The sequence below is a fragment of the Hylaeus volcanicus genome, chromosome 3 (assembly GCF_026283585.1).
Source record: "Hylaeus volcanicus isolate JK05 chromosome 3, UHH_iyHylVolc1.0_haploid, whole genome shotgun sequence".
Classification (NCBI taxonomy): Eukaryota; Metazoa; Arthropoda; class Insecta; order Hymenoptera; family Colletidae; genus Hylaeus; species Hylaeus volcanicus.
The window spans coordinates 21,643,623-21,663,460 of record NC_071978.1 but is presented as its reverse complement, the minus strand read 5'-3'; the positions used below and the strand labels follow the sequence as shown (position 1 = coordinate 21,663,460).

Sequence of the window (19,838 nt, the reverse complement as noted above, 5' to 3'; positions counted from 1 at the left end):
CTTCTTCTTTAAAATGAAATTAATTTTTATTTATAATCTTTGGATGATTCAGTCTTATTGAATTCAGTCTTCACAGTTGCGCAAACAATACGAAAACCTAATGATGGAACTAATATGTCGCTTTTGACCCGACTGTAGGAGAGTAGGGTTAAATAACCGTGGTGTTGAGTGAAGATCTGTTATCACCTTGCCTCGAACAAGTGAAGCTATATATGATAAAAGTGAAAAGTTATGGGTCTCTTCATAGTTTGACAAGGACTTGTTCGATCACGTTTTTCTGTTTCACGTCTGGTAGCACGCAATGAATAGTTTGAAAAAAGAACAGATTAAGCTTCGGGAAACTGACCTTCTTTCGCTAGGGAATGTTTTTATCAGGATTTACAATAATAAAATTTTCAGGAAACGCGACGAGCCCGGAAAATTGTTCGCGATACCTGAAATCAGATTTATCATCGAAACGGTGAGGTGTACAGAAATTAACTGATTCGCACTGTTATCAGTTGTTATTGTTATTCCGTTTTATTACGTACGGTTATTCACTGTTTGCACTGTTTTTTCGTTTCTCGTTGTTCCGATAGTCCGACGCGGTGTTTGTCGTTGATGCTTCGTTTGCTCGCGTTTTGCATGCTGTTTACCTTTAATATTTCCGAACGCAGTTTGATATTTTCCGAGGAAAATAAAGCTTTGTCGTGACACGTTCGAGCGGATAATGGCCAAAATCGAGCTTGGAAGATTTATCTTTCGCGACGAGTCTACGACGCATCCAAGGACTTACGCTGATCTCGAAATCAGCAGCTTTGAAACGTTATAGTAGACGTTTCTCTAAAAGGTAGATAATTTCTGAGTCACAAATTTGTTGACAGAGAATTTGCGTTTTGTGCGATACCGTTCATTCAAAATTGAGGTGTAATAATATGCTTTAATAATATGAGTCGACTACTTTGGAACATATTCTTTAACCAACCAACTTAAAAAATTCGATCAACTGGTTCAGGTGCAATTGGGTTTGGTTGACTTCCGTAAAAATTTAACGACGCTCAACAATGAAATTCCTCTTCTGCAACGACGCGTTCTTTGCCGATGAAAATTCTCCTTTGTGCCCGGACCTAGCGTTTGCTCGGCTACGGGAGGCCATGTATCGTTCAAAGGATCGTCAGGTAATTTTTTAACGTCAAAACGTTAGCTTTCAGAAGGTTGTTCTCAGCCAGTCTTGTCGTTAAAGCGCGGAGGCGTGTCTCGAACGAATTATTATAATATACAACGTTATAGAATGCGATTACTTCCGTCGGCACGCGATCGCCCGAAGGGTAGGGTGCTCCTAGAGCTACATATTAGATGGCCGAAATATTAGGATAGATTCTTCAGAATTTTTGTAACTTATATGAAAATTCATGTTAAATTTGGCTTGAGGGGATCAAGATGATTCACGCAATCTCTTACTCTCCCAACATTTTCAATCTCTCCAACTATTGCGTGTGCGCGAAGTCTGTAAACTTTTCATCCCATCGATGATTTAATTTGATTTTCTAAATTCTTCTCCATTAGTTCGAAAAGCACTCTGTGTAATATATGTCTTCAATCCGTGCAGGACACGTTTTCCTTCGTTAGAACGAGTTCATCCCCTGCTGGAATTATTTTCTTCGTATTGTAGTCGCTTTTTAGGGTATGAATCGAAAAAAATTTCGAGGCCAAAGGGTAAGAACCACTTGGCACTGCACTCTTTCGGGTACATTGGAATATCTCGTCCGCGAAGATAACCCGTGCATTCGGCGTCGTGTTGGCATACGCGGGATGATTCGAAATCCCTCCATATAAATCGAAATTGTAGCGCGTATTTGGGAACTACCGATTTCAATTTCGATCTACAAACAGCCGTCGAGCGTGGGCCAATTCTTTTCGAATCGATTTCATATTTTCGTCGCGCGAAATCTCGACGGAAACGCGAGACTTCTTCACGAAACGTTTTCCTAACGCACATCTGAAACGTTGAATGATTCATCGGAAATTAATTGGGAGAGATTAGATTCCGTCCAGTGATTAAACAAAGTTAGGAGAAAGAAAGAAATTGACAAACGGGATTGCCCGAAGAAAGAAAATCGGACGGCTGTATAATGCAGGACAGTGCTGAGCCGACAGTTAATTGGTTGGAAACATAAAATCTGAGGAAGTTTGAGACAAGTTTGTTCAGCGCTCGAAAACAGAGGAGACGTTCCGTGTTTAATTTAATCGCTCGCTTTACCTTCGTTCGGATCTGTTTAAGTTGCGAAGGAGTGTCATTTAAAAGTAACACGGTAACGAACAACAGCTCCGAAGAATTAAACAGAGGCAGTGTTTATTAAAAAACGAAGGTGCAAGCATTTATTGTGGCTGACACTTTTAAATTCTATTAACTTTTTTCTCGTCCGTGCTTGACTATTCTTTAAAGGAGGGCGTTAGAAACTTTTAAGACGAATTCATTTATCGAGTTAGGCGGCGAGAACTTACCTAAAAACAACAGCATCAATTTTATCATTCGAACGAAGAAGTATTTTGTTTCGTGGATAAAAATGGTCTCGCGTCGGTGCTGATCGAATCGAGTAATTCAATTTGATACCGTATTAACTTTAGGTATCATCTTTAAATATCACAGAAAAATTAAGGCAAGTTTAGAACTGGATCTGCCAATTCTTGACTGGCATACATTTATTTCACTTTGAAACATTTTCACAAATTGCAAAGGTATCGTTATTATAATACTTAGAATAAAAATAGTTAATAAAAATAGTTCCTGACTGTCGAAAACTTCAAGCTTCTCTCAATAATATGCTCGTGTACGATAAGTACAGTTTCAGCAGGTAATTACGATTATTAGAACCTACTTCAACGTTAATCGAAGCGTAATGGATAATTTATGCCGTTAAATCCAGGCGTCTTGGCTATTAAAACTTGAAACAAAGGGATCAATAGCTTGTTTAATATTCAAGTGGCCTTTTCTGACAACGTTATGTTTAGTATTTTCTAGAAGCTCCGAGAATCTTCTTCGTGCAAACATTATCAAGGCAGATAAAACGGATAGTGCACATTCATGTACCGCTACTTAAAGGGATTTTTAAAATAGTGAAGCACAACCTCGAACAATCAAGAAACCGACAGATCGATAAGATATTTTCGTAAACCTTCCGAACACGAAAAATACGAGCACCGTCGCATAATTTTCCCAAGGAGCCCGAAACAACCGGAAGATACAAAGTCGAAGCGATCGCCGATCGAAGGAATTCCATTTCACACGGGCGTATCCACCGAAAATCCTTGGTGGGGTTGGCGCTGATATCGGTACCAACCTCTCCGTTCTCGATTCTATCCGCTTTCGCACGCGACGATCGCACGGGATTCGCGAGGGCGAGCGCGCGAGCGGGGTCGTCTTCGGAAACGCTCACAAGATCCTCGAGACCCGGGTCTCGGCAACCACTCGACAATGTTTTCGTCCGAAATCGTCATGCAGCGTGGTGTAATCCGAATGTGAGGGGGACCCGGGGTTTCGGGGGGATGGAGGTGTGTGGGAGCCAAGAGCGAAGAGAGCTAGGTACGAGCAAGAGAAGAAAAAAAAAAATAGAAGAAGAAGGAGGTAAAAGAAAAAAGATGTGGAAGGGCGGAAGGAAGACGACGAAGAAAAACCGTTGGGGTAGGGAGAGGGGGGGGGATAAAATCGAGAAAGCCGGTGGGGGATACCTGGTGCGCTCGCGCACACGGACGACGGCCAGAGTAGAGGCTGATAGCAGCGTGCGCGCAAAAGTTCGCCACTGGTGAACCGAAGGGTGGTCGCTGGTGCGCGTCTACCCAAACATCCCTCGTTTCGTGTTCCGATGGAGAAAGCTGATGGTAGTGGTAGCGACGACACCGAAACCCTGTTGGTAGTGGTGGAGCGAGTGGTGGTGGTTGCGAGTCGCGATAGTGGGGGAAGGATGTCGGAGGGTTGCTGAAGTTTCCCTAACGCTCGATGGCGTACCAGTGCGGATCGTGATTCTGTGGGACGTGCAACGTCGCGGCGCCCTAAGCTCTTGGTTTGGACCTCTCTGTTAGCTCCGTCCGTCACACCGAACGACGAGACGCGCACGCCGGAACGCGTAACGTCGGATCGGGGGTACGCGATCGGTTCACTGGGTTGGTAATGTCATCAGGGTAGGAGGCCGCGACCGGTCATCGTGACGAACGCGACGGCTCATCGACGACTCGCGGCGTCGGCGTGTCGCGTGAAATTACGTTGGCTTCGTAGACGGAGGAAGAGGCGTAAAAAGAACTCTCGGAGGATTTTCCGCGACAGGCAGTCGCTTCGCGCGTGTTTCATATTCTTCAACGTCTGCCTGTCCGTCTCTCTGTACCTCTCCGTCTTCGCACCGGAAAAAGAACAGGGACCGGAAGGTACGCAGATGCCGCGAAAGAATCTTGTCACGGAGGAAAAAGGCTCATCCCTGATCGGCGATCAAATCGCTCCCCTCACGCTCCTTTCTCGAATAGGTCTTACGCAGGGTGGCCCGTCCGACTTGGTACCAAAAGGGGTCTTCCTTGCGAATGTCGTTTAGTTGGAAGGAAAACGAAAATTTGGTCCAAAATTTCATTCAAATCGGGAATAAAAGATTGTATCGGTTCGTTTTATTAAAGTATAGTGATGTATATAATTGTTTAGAAAAATATATAAAACAGAAAGAGGATGCTTCAGTCACTCTCGTTCTCCTCTCAGGCCAAACAAATGAATTTCAAATTTATGCAAGTACAAAAGTAGAATAATAAATGAGAACTAGTGAAACATTGGTCCAGTGCGACTTACAGATCAATCGATCAAATAGAGATCACGTGTTGTAACGACCTTAATAAATCAGAGACCAACACGTGCAGCTTGCTAACGAGTATTTATTGACATTTCTATTCTTTCGCTCGAGTCGTGCTCAACATCTGTGAAACGCAAGGCTTACCTTCGATCTCGGAAAGATAAGTAAACTCATAGTACGAAGAACATGTTCGATTACGAATTAAGAATTTTTATGATTATGATGCGTCATTATTATAAATTTGGAGGAAATTCCATAGAAAGCGTTAGTCTCTAATATGAAGCTGTGTTCGCATAAACGTAATGGTTTTTATTATCACAACCGCATCTGCATGCAACATAGTAATATGGTAATGTGAGCATAAAGAAAGTTTAGATCTCTAAAAGTAAAAAATGAATACTCATGATTATAACGGTGTTGATAAACGCTCTTAATCAGCATGTACATTTTTAGTATGATTATTAATTCAGGAAAATCTATTATAATAATCTTGTTTCATAATCTAGAATATTTCAATTTTGATATTCGATACCAAAACTCTTTCGTGTTATGAAATTTTTCTATTCACCTATGAATAATACCAAACAAGGTGGACACTGATTTTCTAATCTGTTTTTCTCCAAAACAAAGGGTGTCACAAAAATAATTAATTTTGCATTTTCGATGTGTTTTCGTACTCACAATCACTCTCTGCACAGTTTCGCCACGATTACTTGGTCGCTCTGCAAATTCGTAAGGGAGAAAGTGGATCGGAGCGAGCCAGGAGAAAATTGCACAATGACAAACGGAGCGAGCCATTTCGTTTCTCTATTTTCTCTTTCTCTCTGTCCCCGCTATCTTCTCTATTTTTTTTTTTTCATATGTCCCATCGAAAAGTGCCGCTCATTTTCTACCCGTTAAAAGTGCGACCGTATTGTTCAACCTTTCACCAGTTAAATTAATAATTCGAACGTTCCGCCACGCGAGTCGGCACGAGTTTAATCGCTCGAAAATCGCGCCAGTCTCGATACTCTCGATCGCCGGGTTTCGAGGTCGATTCGAGCGTTTTTTCCTTCTGTTTTTTTTTTCACTTAACACGATAAACGCGAGCACGGCTGCCGATCGATGCGCATCGAGTCACGCTACTTAATACCGATCCGCGCCAATCTAATTGACCGATGTCGTTAGCGCGGAAAACCCGTGTCCCGCAGGGAAGAACGGAAAATCGTGGAAAAATATTCGTTCGTCATACGCGACGGTTTTCCGCTTGTTTTTATTTTCCACCAGCTATCTCATGGGACGATGCAAATTATTAATCGGTCCGCGGGCGATGTTTATTAATCAGCCGGCAGTACTTGGCGCCCGAGCATCAATAATATCAGCGCTGTTTATTCGGCGGTCGTTAATCGCGGCCGGACCGGGACGCAATATTTCCCAGCGAGCGCGGTCAACGAGACAAATCGTGATGGGAAAGATGGAATAAATAAAAAAAAAAAAAACGGAAAATTAATGCGTCGATCGCGGGATTTCGAATCGAAAATCGTACGCGATGCGAGTTCTGCGATAGGAGGGAGGTATCGACTGTTCGTCCCGCAGGCGATTTCTCGCGGGAAAAACGTAAACGACATCGCCACTTGTGCGAATCTTTTGTGAAAAATGTATCCGTGATTCCGCGTCGATCGAACGTCGAGTCGGGCGAGCAGAACGAAATCATTCGATTAAAATTACAGGTGCTCCAGAGAGCTCCTGAATCGTTGGGTCGTGAGTATATTTGGCGGTGGTATTAAATTAGGCAAAGATCCGAGTAGAAAATCAGATTACGTTCATTTTGTCAGGAATTATGGTTGGGTACTTCTCGATTCATATTTCGTTGAATTTTCCCGAACTTCTGAATGTTTGCTTGAATCAAGAATGATTTCACGCATTTATTGGACACGATCTCTGTGAAATCTTAAACGATCATCTTTCGAAAGTTACATTGGTAATCATATATTGCATATTGTTATTTTACATATTTTCTCTCTGTCTACTCTATTTCCCTGTACTTTATAAAATGTTAATATGAACATACCAATTTTTAATTTAGTAAAAGTTTCTTCTTGTACGTATCTCATAGTCAATCATATATTAATAAAACCTGAAGAATGAAGTGTGAAAATCTATATTCACGACAATGGTAACTGTGTTAAATTTATCACACTCCACAGCAATGTATGTAAATATTCTACACAAACGTAGACTTTATATTGGTCTACTGTACGGATTAAATTTTGCGAACCACTTTTCCGCGCCCCTTAATTGAAATCCAATTTCTGCGAGCCGGTGAAAATTTTAAGTCGTTCGCGAAACGATCCGCGAGAGAAATTATTAAGTCGAGTCGGAGCTTCGTATCGCCCTCGATCTTCAGGTCAGCCGGTAGTCTTTACCTCTTTATCAATTTTCATCGGGGACGCTGTGCGAGCGTTATCTCCATCGCTCGACCCGCGGCCAACGACGTTCCCGCGATAACGGGGTAAACTGAGGGAAGATCGAACGGTTGCTGCGCGAATAGCAATCCCAACGATAACCTTGAGCCAGGGAAACGATCTCCGGAGGTGTGCGAATATCTGGAAACATCGGGATTCCCGAAATATCGAGCATCCGAAACACCATTTACGATAAACTTTACTCGACACATCTGGAGACTGAAACTCGTGAGGTTCTATTTTCTGTATTATTCGATTCAAGTATTCAAATGGTTTTCATCATAAATTTCATATCGTTTGTACTGTTCTCAAACGAAACTTCTAATATACCCTTGCTCTACATTTTGCAGCATTGATTCACTTTATGTCTCCAACTTTGTTACACTAACTACTTTTACAACTGCTTTCTAGTGACCTAAGTAAGCTTGCTTGTATTATAATCAGTCTCTGCATACTATATTCACATTAAAAAGTGTTTTAAAAAAAGCGTAGATTAGACTTGAAAATCTACATAAGACCCATAAATCCCAGGTCGATTCAAGCAAATTCTCTAACCATATCTGAAATTTCAGGAATCCCCGTATTTTCGTGTCGCGAAATACCTTTACAATTTCGACCCAACCGAAAGGCTCCAATATTCGAGATTCTCGCACACCCTTAATGATCGTTGACCGATAAAATAGTCGATCGGTTGGCTGATCGCCGATGGAACCGGCTCCGCGGCCGATCGACGCGTTTTATCCGGATCTAGACTCGGTGAACAGACTCTCGATCGTCAGGTGAGCGCCGTGGAGATCGTAAAGAGGCCGACCGACTGGTGGACTCATTGTCAGTGGTATTTCCAATTGGCCCGTTGCGATCTCTTGCAGAGGAAACCGGTTCGTCGACTAGGTTCTCTGACTCTGCCCTCTCGCTCCTCCTTCCTCCTCCCGATTCCTGTTCGCGGGTCCTCGTCCTTTCCTCCTCCGAGTCGCGGCCTCCGTCCCTTATGCAGGCTTCCCACATGCAAGGACAATTGGCGCCAGTTTTCCCGCGTCTCATAACACGTCCACACGCGTACCTTTCGCGATAGATATAAAATTCCTGATGGGAGAAACAAATCATTCGCAAGAATCATAGAAGACACAAAATAAATTAATTCGTATCTACAGTAGTCAACAAAGTGTTTCTTTTCTCTAGATTCAAAATATTTTCTCTCGCGATTGAATTCACCAATAAACAGTTAAAAAAATGCATGGATAAAATAACATCCATCGCATTCAGGTGTCTCAGCAATTTTGAAAGTCGCGACAGCAGAAATTGGCGCCATTCGGGGTGGCGCGCTCCTGGCGCCACCGGTCCTTGCCATGTGGAAGCCGTGCATAATTCTCCGTCCTTGTTTCTGGAGGCTTCGCGGGCCACCTTCCTCGGCGGCGGCTACTAGTCTCTACCTTGCGTTTCAGTGTTTACACCGCGGACGTATTGCTGCTCCGATCGAAGGCCGGTTGCGCGCAAGATCCTGCCACCGTTCGGTGCTCATGGATTCCGCTGGACCGTGGACAGGCATCAAGAAGCGACCTCCAATCGTATCGGATCGTCAGAGGACGACACATCGTCGTTGGTAGTCAGGCGTCCCACTCCGCCGAAATTTTGCAGGGCAATTCGCGCGACCCTCTACCTACCAGCCAGGGACAATCAGCAAGGAGATTCGTCGGTTTTCTCAAATCGTGAAAATTTTGATTACGTTCTATCTTTGAGACGGAACGGGAACTCGGGCCACGGGAAAGCGCATCGAGGAAAACTTGTTCGCCAGCGGTCGATGCGCAAAGTTTTCGACGGTACGCGAGCTGTCGTGACGTACACCGACCCGAGAACCGGCCGACGAGCCTTTTCTGGGTCTCAGAGAAGGATGGAATGAAAACCTCGGCCCTATAGTCAGCCGAGCTATCCAGCATTCTTCCCTGCTTTGTTCCACCGGGTGTCTTGGATCGTCTGTGAAATTCCGTCGGACTCTCTCGCCTTGAGAGACGGGAACAAGTGACAACGAACGGGTGCTCCCTTCGACGCCTTCGCGCGAACGTACATTCTCGAAGGACCTCGTCGTTCTTTTAATTTGATTCCCCGGGGCGAAGTGTCATCGACGAATTTCAACTTCCTTCCGTGAACAGAACAATAAGACGCTTCGGGTGTTCTCGACGAGTCGACGACAGGTGTGAAAACCAGTGACAGTTTGTTTCTCGATCCTCCGCCATTCTTCTCGAACGTTCATCGTCGATGGTTTAAGTAGGATCGAGGGAAAGCTCCCCGCGAGTAGGCTCCTTTGAGGAGGATCTCGTTGTGGCGAGAAACTGCTTGAAAGTTTGATTAATCGAACTGTGCACGTCGAACCGTACATCGCGAGGACTAGCGCGCTCCGAATGGTAACTGTGGTTCGTTTTACGCGAGAGTCGATTTCTGGTTGTGTCGTTGGTGTTACTCGATTCAAGACGTTGAAGACATTAGGGAACACTCGTACAGAGATACGTAAAGGTGAACGAGTGCTCGAGCGCGGGAGGATTTGTGGAGGGTAAGAGACTGGGGGTTGCGCGGCGGCGCGGGGGAGGCGCATAGAGCGAAGCCAGGTACACCGTCAGTGTTTGATCCGTCGCGATTCGGACAACACGTATCGCGCGTCGTGCAGCTGGCGAGTGTGATTGGAGGCGGTGAAGCTCGATCGTTGCTTCGCTGGTACGGTGCACGAGTACGGTACGTGTTTACGTACTTCGTCGAGGATCGCGTGCGCCGTTGGCTTCGTGCTCGATAGTCGTCGTCGTTACGCATTTAACCGTTGGTGTAAGAAAACTTCCTGTATACCCGTGGTTATCCGTTGCAGGCACCAGTGTCGACGCTTTGGATCGACGACGACGATCGCCGCGGTTCGTCCGCCCATCGCGATGATCCGCATCCGCGATCGACGTCGTGAGTGAACGACCCTGGATTGTCCGCTGGAAACTCTCTCGGGCTTCGACCGTTGTGTGACTTCGATGACTCTAATCGTGATCGCTCTCCGCGGGAAACTGATACGAGAGACGGCACACGAGTGGGAAATCGAACATTCTGTGGGGCGAGGGTGAAGGAGACGCAGGAATTCGTCTTGGAATCGTGTATCCGGTATCAGAGCCGATCGAATTAGATTAGGAGTCGACAACAGACCGCCCGCAACCGGGCGGACGAGGATCGCTACCATCATGGACTGGTGGCTGAGAGGACGGGTTATATACGCCTATCTGCTATGGGTCGTCTTCAAGGTGGCTGCTGCAGGCGGATTTTTCGGTGAGTAACGTTTGAGTTCTGAAACACGTCGAGCGATTTTACGTTCTGCTTCGGAGAATCGTTGAGTGTCGATTTGAAACGCGTAGGAAGAATTCGGGAGAGTATTGGCGTTAGACTACTAATTTAATTTAGAATCTGTATTCATGCACTCGTACCAAATTAGTATAGATCGTTGTGCCTGCCGCGTCGCTCGAGATACGCGAACTTCGTGCTCCTCCTGGGTCCCATTGACCCCGAAGGCACGTTTACGCCTCGCTTGAAAAGTTTTTGTTGTCAATTTAGACCCAACTCTAGGCATTTCAAATGAAGCGTATATCGTGGCACGTCTTTGCTACGACGTGCGCTGGAATGTTCTCGCGCGACATGCCAGCGTAAAAGAAGTTACGTTTACAGCTGGCCGAGTTATTTCTTTATACATATGTACGTGTAACAAAGTAATCTGATTATCGTACCAGCTCGTCACGCCATCGTTTACATCGTTTCATTACGGATCGAGTGCTTGGTACGCGATAACTAATCGTTTGTGACAGGATATTCAGAAAAAGTTTAATTAAAAGCTGCATATTTGCAGTACTTACAATCGTCATGCTTTTTGAGTTTCTCTAGTCGATTATTTCGATAATTATTCGCTTCCAGTTTCTTGGATACAAACAGTCAGAAAGAGAAATGTGTACCTTTTCAAAGGGGTGGTTTCTTCCCCTGAATCTTTGTACTCTTCTTCGATTCGTTAGTTCAAACTCCACCATTATCACTCACCTTAAGCTTTTACCCAAATATTAAATATCGATCCTTTCTTGATATACTATGATGTAATTGAGTTCGAAGTACTATGGTTTCCAATATTCCAGAAAATGATGAGAAAGGACTTTCAAAGAAAAATCCCCAAGAAATAGATCTTTCTTCTCCAGAGTATCGTAGTTCTTGCTCCAAAATAATATCTATCGGGCCTGAATTCTTGCAGACTGTAGCCCAAGGCTGGCACCATTCTGCGCCCAACAGTTTTCAAATGATTATTACGCGTACCAAGTATACGTTGGCTTTTCAACGATGACGTTCCCTTACACGGGCGAAAGGGATCCGACCGCGTGCTAATCCCTCATTGCTCGACGCGCTGTTGCGGATAGGAGATTGCATTATGTTACGTATACTTTGTGCCCTTGTACCGAGCTGCGGTCTATTGTAAACACCGTGTTTTTCCAGTCCCGCGGGAAAATCGCGGTGTTTACGGTCGAGCGACGTTTCCGTGACACGGTTTCTCGCGGATCGTCGAGCAGCCAGGATTTTTAATTACTCGTCGCGAGCATACCTTTGCCCTCTACGGAGGGACTGGGCTTTCTCCGGGGAAACTAATTTCAATCTGAACGAAACGCTGCGTTTGTCGAGGTCTCTGCTTGCAGGTGGCCAATGTGGGAAGAAATTTTAGGTAGGACAGTGAGATCACAACAGGTGGGAGCGAGGGTGTGGACGACCATGAAAAACCTTGATATGAATCAATAAAAAAGTTTCATCGCATTCATATGACTGTAAGAAAAATAGTTTTCACTGTTTACTATTCATCTCCTAACTCCAAAAAATATACAAGTTCTCTTACACTCTTACACTAAAAACCTAGGTCGAAACGAAAAGCGTTATTCTCGAACAGCGATCATTCTCTGGGTTACTTAACGACAGCACAGCGTCGTCGTCTTCGATTGACTGAAATTCGAAGTCTGTTCTCGGGGACTTACTCCGATCGAAAAGCGAGCGATGAAAGTTCATCAACAATGCTTCACCGAATTTTTCCCGGTCACGCTGGCCGTTCTGGAACAGCGTCGCTTCTCACAGCAGACAAGAGAAGACGTTGCATGAAACGCAATACTGGAATTACTTTAACCTTTCGATCGGTGTGTTCCGAGGGAACAAAAGGGCAGTCCGTTGGTCGACGACTGCGAAAATGCATGTACGCGGTGCCATCTGGTAAATCGAACGCGTGGCAGGTTTTTTCTATCGATTACTTCCGGAACATTCTTTACCTCGCGAAACAGGAGCGTCGTATTGCGCGTATAATTCACTGTTAGCGGTGGCGCCGACTGTATATAAGGGAGCTAGACCGCAAACGTAAATAAAAGCCGCCTTTTGTCGAAACGTGAAAACGTGCTCGAGAACACCCCTTCCGCGGGATTTAGAGTTATTTTCGTCGCGCGACATTTTTCCACGGTTTTCGAAAGGTAATGGACCGAGTTACGGAGCACAATATGGGCAGTTCCTCATAGTCGCTCGATGCCCGCGATGAACGGACGATTAAACTGTTGTTTCGCCCTCCATGTAATCAACTGTTTACCATGCATATATTTTCAGTCGATATATTATGATTATATTGGAATATAATTCGATTTGCAGTTTATATGGTCATTTCGACAATTTTATTCATCTTTATTATAGGAAATTTATATTTTTATTGTAATTACTTCGATGATATAGATTGCAATATTTTTGTGATATATTCCTATCCATGTTCAAGAAAATTTGAACAGCATATATTTTTCTATTATCGAAGAAGACGGAAGACCACCTCATGATCGTAACGTCTACGATGAAGATGAATCGAATGCTTGGAATGACATTATCGATTTCGTATATACCCATCCTTCAGTTTTCGTCTATTCTTCACATCATAAATTATTTATTAGTACCATTTTCTGCGTATAATATCCTTCATTCTCTCTAATAATGCAAATCCATTTGGTAACAACTATTTTACATTACATCCCCCCACGTTATATTCTACCGTTTAATACAGTACCTCTGTTGCATTAAATTCCGAAACAAAGTAAATTAGTATTTTTCTCCTATAATTATCAGCAATCGTAATCATATACTTTTCGAATTGCTTCTATAAACATATCCACCAACGACATCTGAGCACCCCCGTCGGTGAGAAATTTACCTCTGTTACATTAAATTTCCAAACAATACAAATCAGTATTTTTCTCCTGTAATTATCAGCAATAATAATTATATACTCTTCATCCTCGAATTGCTTCTATAAACATATCCACCAACGACGTCTGCAAGCACCCACGTCGGTCAGATTTCCAGACGATTGGGTCGCTCCACGAATTAGCGGGCGGTAATGAAGTTTGCAGCATGTCGTCCCGGACAAAACTATTGAAATTGTTGGCAAAGTGGGGGAGAGGTGAGGGCTACCACGTCGAATCCCGGACGCGATAATCTATTATCACGCGGGCCACGTGCATGCTTGCACCTCGCAGAGTGGGCAGCTTTTAGCGCGGGACCAAACTGGCGCTTAACTTTTCGCGAGCCCCGTCACGTTCACCTGATTGCGCATATTTGTCAATCCGTAGCCGTTCGCGGTGCGCTGCCCGCGAGATCATATTACCGCCGAGTTAATCGCCAGCTTACCGCTCGAAATTAATTAGTAACCGCGGTAAACCGCGTTTCGTATGCTTCTAAATGCTTGTTGCCGGATTCGAGGGACGATACACCGCAACATTGGCCGTGGCTATCTCCGCCTATCATTGACGCATGACGAACGGGTGTATGAGGAATGGAGAAAACATTTCACCCCTGTTTTACCGAACGGGAATCAAACGGGGAATTTTCATGTTTCGATCAACGTAATTTCTATTTATTTGCCTGCCAATATAAAAATATTCCGTTCCAGAGATGGAACGTAATTAATTAAAATTATATGGCGTATGAACGTTCGAATTCGTCGGTTGAAAAATTTTGTTTACTCTTTAGGAGGCTTCGCAATTTTTATATTTGCGTGAATACTGCGGTGTCGCCCATACTGTGATTGAAAATCGTGGGAGGAACGTCGAGAGAACGTTGTACTATTTAAGGGTGGCCTGATCGCAGGGTTTCGAATCCTGAGCTCAATATAAATTCGAGTTTCTTGTGATGAAGAATAGTCAATACTCAAAGTAAAATATCAATGTCATATTAATTTATAATTTCCCAAGTAAAGACACAGGACACCACTTTGTTTAATATTGCTTCTGATGATATAAATTTCTATAAATTTGGAGAACAGAATTTGTCTCTGGACTTTAAATGAGAGAATAGACGCGTAAATGCTTATTAACTCCGCGAGAGTTCCTCAAAGCGGAATTTTGAGCCTCGACGTTACTTCGTCGGTAGAATTTTCATCCAGACGCAACGCACAAACGACGGGCCGATTTCTAGTTAGCAAGAAGAAGAAGTTAGCCGGGCGCGAGATTTAAAAGTATGTTTCGATTAAAATACAATTAAGCTGGGATTCATAGCGAGGAAAATTAAATTAACATAAATTAGCATCGAGAATCCAGCACGCGCAACGGCCGTCCGCTTGTTAAATTCTATGAAAGCTGGAGACACGAAAGTAATGCAGCGTCTACAATTAATAAGCGTAATACTGCACTTGTTTGTTTTTTTGTTTGTTTCACGCAACTAGAGAGCTGAGAGGTGGTTTGTGCTGAGAGGGGCTAAGGACTTGATCTTGTTTATCATCCCGTTTATCTGGAAACAAGAATAATTTGCATGAGCATACTCATGTATATTCTGTATATGTTTTCGTTTCATGTTCAGATCTCCTTCAGTAGATTCATCGTTAAACAAACAGACTTTTAGAGTAAAAATGTTAAGGGCTTCAGGATACTAGATGGTAAAATTCTTACTTAGATTAAAAATCGAAGAAACAAACGAAAAAAAAGAGAACATTTATCCATCACTCGTTACATAAAAAATTAGAATATGAATCGCGGACTGAAATATTTCATAACGAACAAATACAAATTTCACCGTTCGATGGAATAAGCGTCACGTATAAATCTCAACGCGTTTGGTTTTATTTGTTATCCATTATTCCAATAAAATATCGCCATTCGCTGCTTGTAGTCGTCGAGCATACATTTGAATTAAAACGTTTTCCATCTCGATGTGTGTCTTCTTCGTTACACGTATCGTACAATTAATAAAAATACATTCAATCTGTAATAACGATAATCGAATGTACATCATCCGTAAAAGAAACGGTAAATGTAAGTGTATCAGTTGTGTAACACACACGCGCACAGTAGAGTACCCGCTTCAATCAGTTTCATCCATTTTTAAACACGCTCCAGAATCTCAATCGACAGATTTAGATTATTTAACTACGTAGCTATGTTATATTGATAATAATTCCGAGACACTTGGATGGTTATATTCATTAAACGTTTTAGTATCGACTTCAGGGCTAGCGACGCGAGTGGATGGTCCCTGTACCCGCGGTGCGTCGCGATTTCTCTCGTTTTGTTCATGAATAAAGAATTTTCAATTTGCACGAGAAGGGAATTGCGGAACTCTGGCGGTGGCCGCATATTCTACGCTATAATAAAAGTATGAATAGCGAAGGGAGGCCCGCGGAAAGCGAAGTTCGATGAAGAAATCGCGGCGCAAACCGTGCCGAATCGATAACCAGTGCGTTCTTCTTCCGACGCATTAATCTTCCGTGCGCGGGTCGTTTCGGTCAGGTAAATCGGGTTATTAAAATGCAGTAACTTTTTGCTACGTCGCCGGGCGAAACGTTTGTACAGATAGGCCGTGACCAATCGACGATCGAAACCATCGATGGTGTAATATTCGCGAATCTACGGAATCATTATCGCGTTCCCGCGTCATCGTGCATCGCTGGCTGAGCTTACCGAGTGTCACGGAACAATTCCTCCATCATGCTCGATTTCACTCGTTCCACGAGAGCCGCGATAGCCTCGAACGTTAAATAAAATTCACATTGAATTATTTTAAATTATTTTGACATTCACTTTGAATAATTACAGGCTATAAATAATGTCCATTTCCATTAACGAGGTTGACAATTTCTTGTCGAATTCCTGTGAATATTAAAATTAATAGGAACGAGCTAATTGTCATTCTATCCCTCTGCGATTTGTTGTTTAATCTACATTCCTATAATTTCCCCATGAATCAATATTCACCATAATTATTTTCTACAGATGTCACGACACTTTACATCGCGAGTTTCAATGAATTAATTTGTCAATTTATTCGTCCGTGATAAATTGAAGTATCGTTTCACTCGTTAAATGAAGTCGTTAATTAATACGTCTCCGAGTTCATGACACCGAGCGGGTTGACCTGGACCGTCGACGTTCGAGGAACGTGATTAACCTACGAATTCGATGCCGTTGATCGAACATCGATGGCGGACAAACTATTTTCAATACCGTTCGGTACTTCCAGCGAGGTGGATGCTCGTTTCCCGTCAGACACTGTTTTCCGTTTTAACGGGTGGGGAAAAAAATGCCTTCACGTGCTGGAAATACGTCTCCGTCGCGAGGAGATCGCGACTCAGAATAGAAAACGTGCTCGAGAGTCGGACAGAGTACACATTTAAATCCGGCAATCGATGCGAGCATCATTCGAGGAGCTGCGCATCGGTTCGTTTTGTTCTCCGGCTTACCCTGGGGAATAAAGGAAACCGGGCTGTAAGTATACACGGACGTTGCGTTCAAAGAGAAATTCGCTGTGCATACGAGGCACTCTGAAATGTTAACAACGCTCCAACGACGAAAAATGCCTCGTTTCTGCTGGACGATTGTTTCATGCTGTAGAACAGTGTCTCTCAATTTTTGTTATTTTTTTAGGTAGCTTCGAAAGATTTTCAAGGAAGCTTTTAATACTAGTTCTACGATGGAAAGTGGCCATTTTCAAATATTCTGGTCTCCTTCGTTTTCCAAAAAATTGAATTTTCAAAATCACGAAGTATTGCTTCTCATTTTACACTTCCTATCTTTTGACTGATCTATCAGTACCGCCAAGCTATTCTTTACAGTTATCTTATTGGTTCCTTAAGAGTTTCGAGCTCGAATACCGACGTTCAACGTGATTTATCGGAGATTAACGAGTAATTCATACATCCCGATATTACTCGTTACGTTCTGGTCACATTAGCCCATCGCTACTGGAAGGGATACTAATCATTATTGATTATGTCATCGAAGCGGATAGAGGAGGACATTGTCCCGTTCGGCTGGTCTAGAACATTCGATGATTATTTAACATGTAAAGTGTTTCGCGTTAATATATTCCCCGTCAAGACGATTTTATCAAAATTTTCGCGAAGGATTTACTAATTTTTACGTAATTCATCTCATTTTTGTTGAGAGATGGTAAAATTTCAAAATATTAATATTCAGGTGTCTCGGTCTCGTGTCAATTAAAATTCAGATTTCGTGGACGTGGAACGTGGATAGGCAATTCGCTAATAGGTCTAAACCGAGGGAGATGTATATTTGATCGCAGGTACTTCGAGAACCAACTCAATATTTTAACTCTTTCAACCCTTCTTGTAAACGCTTCTCAAGATCTAAAATTTAAAAGTGGTTTGCGTAACTAAGAATAGCTCTTTTCTTATTATTGCAAAATTTTTCACGAATATTAGAACCAAACCAGAATTTCGTTTACAAAGATTAAAGAATCACGATAAAAATATTATATCCCATGGAAGTTACAGCAGCTCGAAGTCTTCATGCTTCGGCGTACAGGTTTCTTCTCCCTATAAGAATGTTTGCGTGGGAAGAAATCCTGTTACTCCTCCGATTTCGTGTGTGGGAGGAAACTATGTAGCAGCTTCGATTTTACATCCAGCGAGCAAATGAAGTGCGGTTCCCCGATCAGGTTCGCGTTCGGTTCGTTCGCCTTTCATAGCAACTCGTTGCCAGCCTTAAGGTGGTGTTTCGTCGATCGTTTCGCGAATTCCTTTCCGTTAACAGAAACTGAACGAGCGTATAATCTCCCCGGAACGGGAAACGAGGCAACACGGTGTTGCCAGAGAATCGTGAAAACGTTAACCCTCATTTTCGAGATTCATCGCGTCTCATTTTTCAGAGCAATGCCTTCGAAGTAACTGGATTTCAACGCGAAACAGTCGCTTATTGCCACTATTATCGACGTAAACAACGCGAACAAAAACTCAGACGGTCGTGTCTCCGATACTCCGCACATAATAGCGACGAAACATCCATCTATCGTCCATGGAATGGACTCCGAGCACTTACGACGAGAGGAGGCTCCTTCAGCCCTCCTCTTTCGGATTGTAGGATGACGCTGATATGAGAACGCTTTTAGTTAACAACACGAGTCAATATCAGATCGTTTCTGCAATCGATAATAAAACATAGTCAAGGAAAGAAAATAGGGATCCTTGAAATTGTTCTAAGCTTTCAGGCTCTCTACGTTTCTTACCAGTACTCTTACGTTTATTTACTTTACTATGGTTTCATCTTCACCTAGTGTAACAAATTCCGAAGTTTGAAGCGTCGATGACCGGGTCAGCGTCGAAATTAGATCCCTTTTCATCAACGGAGCGAGGATAATTGACGCACGCTCGTGTCTTCGCCCCTTGCAAACAGTTTGCTTAGGGTCGAAAAGGCTCGCGTGGCTCGACATAAATACACGATACGTCTTTATCGTGGAAATGGTCGGGTCGCCGGGGGTGCATTTAACGTCACGAAGGAGGAGAATACGCGCCCAATGACGGGTCTCGTTCAGCCGGCTGTACAACCGCGCACGAGCGCGGCTGTTAATCATCCCAAAGGTCCTCGCGGGCAGAAATGTAACTGGTTCCGCTCGAGAGATACCTCGTTAACGCGCTTCTAATGTCGTTTTAATTATACGTCACCTACTTCTTTTCTGTGGAACGTCGAAAGGCTGAATTTCGTCAGGGGCTGAATTCAAGCCACGTTCAAACAGATCTCAATTAAGACGGACGGTTGGCCGGATTCATGGAATATCTGGAACGCTTGTCGAATGTGTCGCGTGTAATACGAAAGGAGGGCCGAAATGGGGTGTTGGAAATGGGACGTATCGAGAGGGCGTGTGTCACGTATGCCACGAAAGGTTGGAGAAGTATTTCGAGTTGCAAATCTGGCTCAAGTGGCTACGACTCTAACGACCCTGAGTACCGAACCATTGTCGAACGCCGAGGACTCGTGATATCTACCTTAATCGTGTCCCCGATCCAGAAAGTTGCTGCAGAAATACACGTTACCATCGAAAATTTCCTATTACGAGCCGAGGATAAAATTTTATTGTGAATAGATACGCAAGGTACATCGTAATACGAGAGTCCCCTTCGGAGGGTGAGGAGGGGGTGGTGGCTTAGGGATACAGAGAACAACGCCAAGAGTTTAGACGTATGTACTGCTTTCCATTTTTATCGAATAGTCCAGTGGTACGCTGTTGTCCGACTTCATAAAAACAGTTAAACATGTCGCAGATATGGTCATTCTATTAGATCGTCCCAAAAATTCAT

At 43.6% G+C, this 19,838-nt stretch overlaps 1 protein-coding gene across 2 annotated transcripts in view; it reads left to right on the top strand.

The window, feature by feature from the left end:
• The first annotated feature begins 9,821 nt into the window (after window positions 1–9,821).
• LOC128873283 (tyrosine-protein phosphatase 99A-like) overlaps window positions 9,822–19,838 on the top strand; it is a 497,101-nt gene continuing 487,084 nt past the window's right edge. The window contains exon 1 of one of the 2 annotated variants that reach the window (XM_054116751.1): window positions 9,822–10,540. In XM_054116751.1, coding sequence (XP_053972726.1) covers window positions 10,456–10,540 — 85 coding nt within the window. In that variant the 5' untranslated portion in view covers window positions 9,822–10,455. The remainder of the gene's footprint in view (window positions 10,541–19,838) is intronic. The other variant, XM_054116750.1, reaches the window with a different exon arrangement.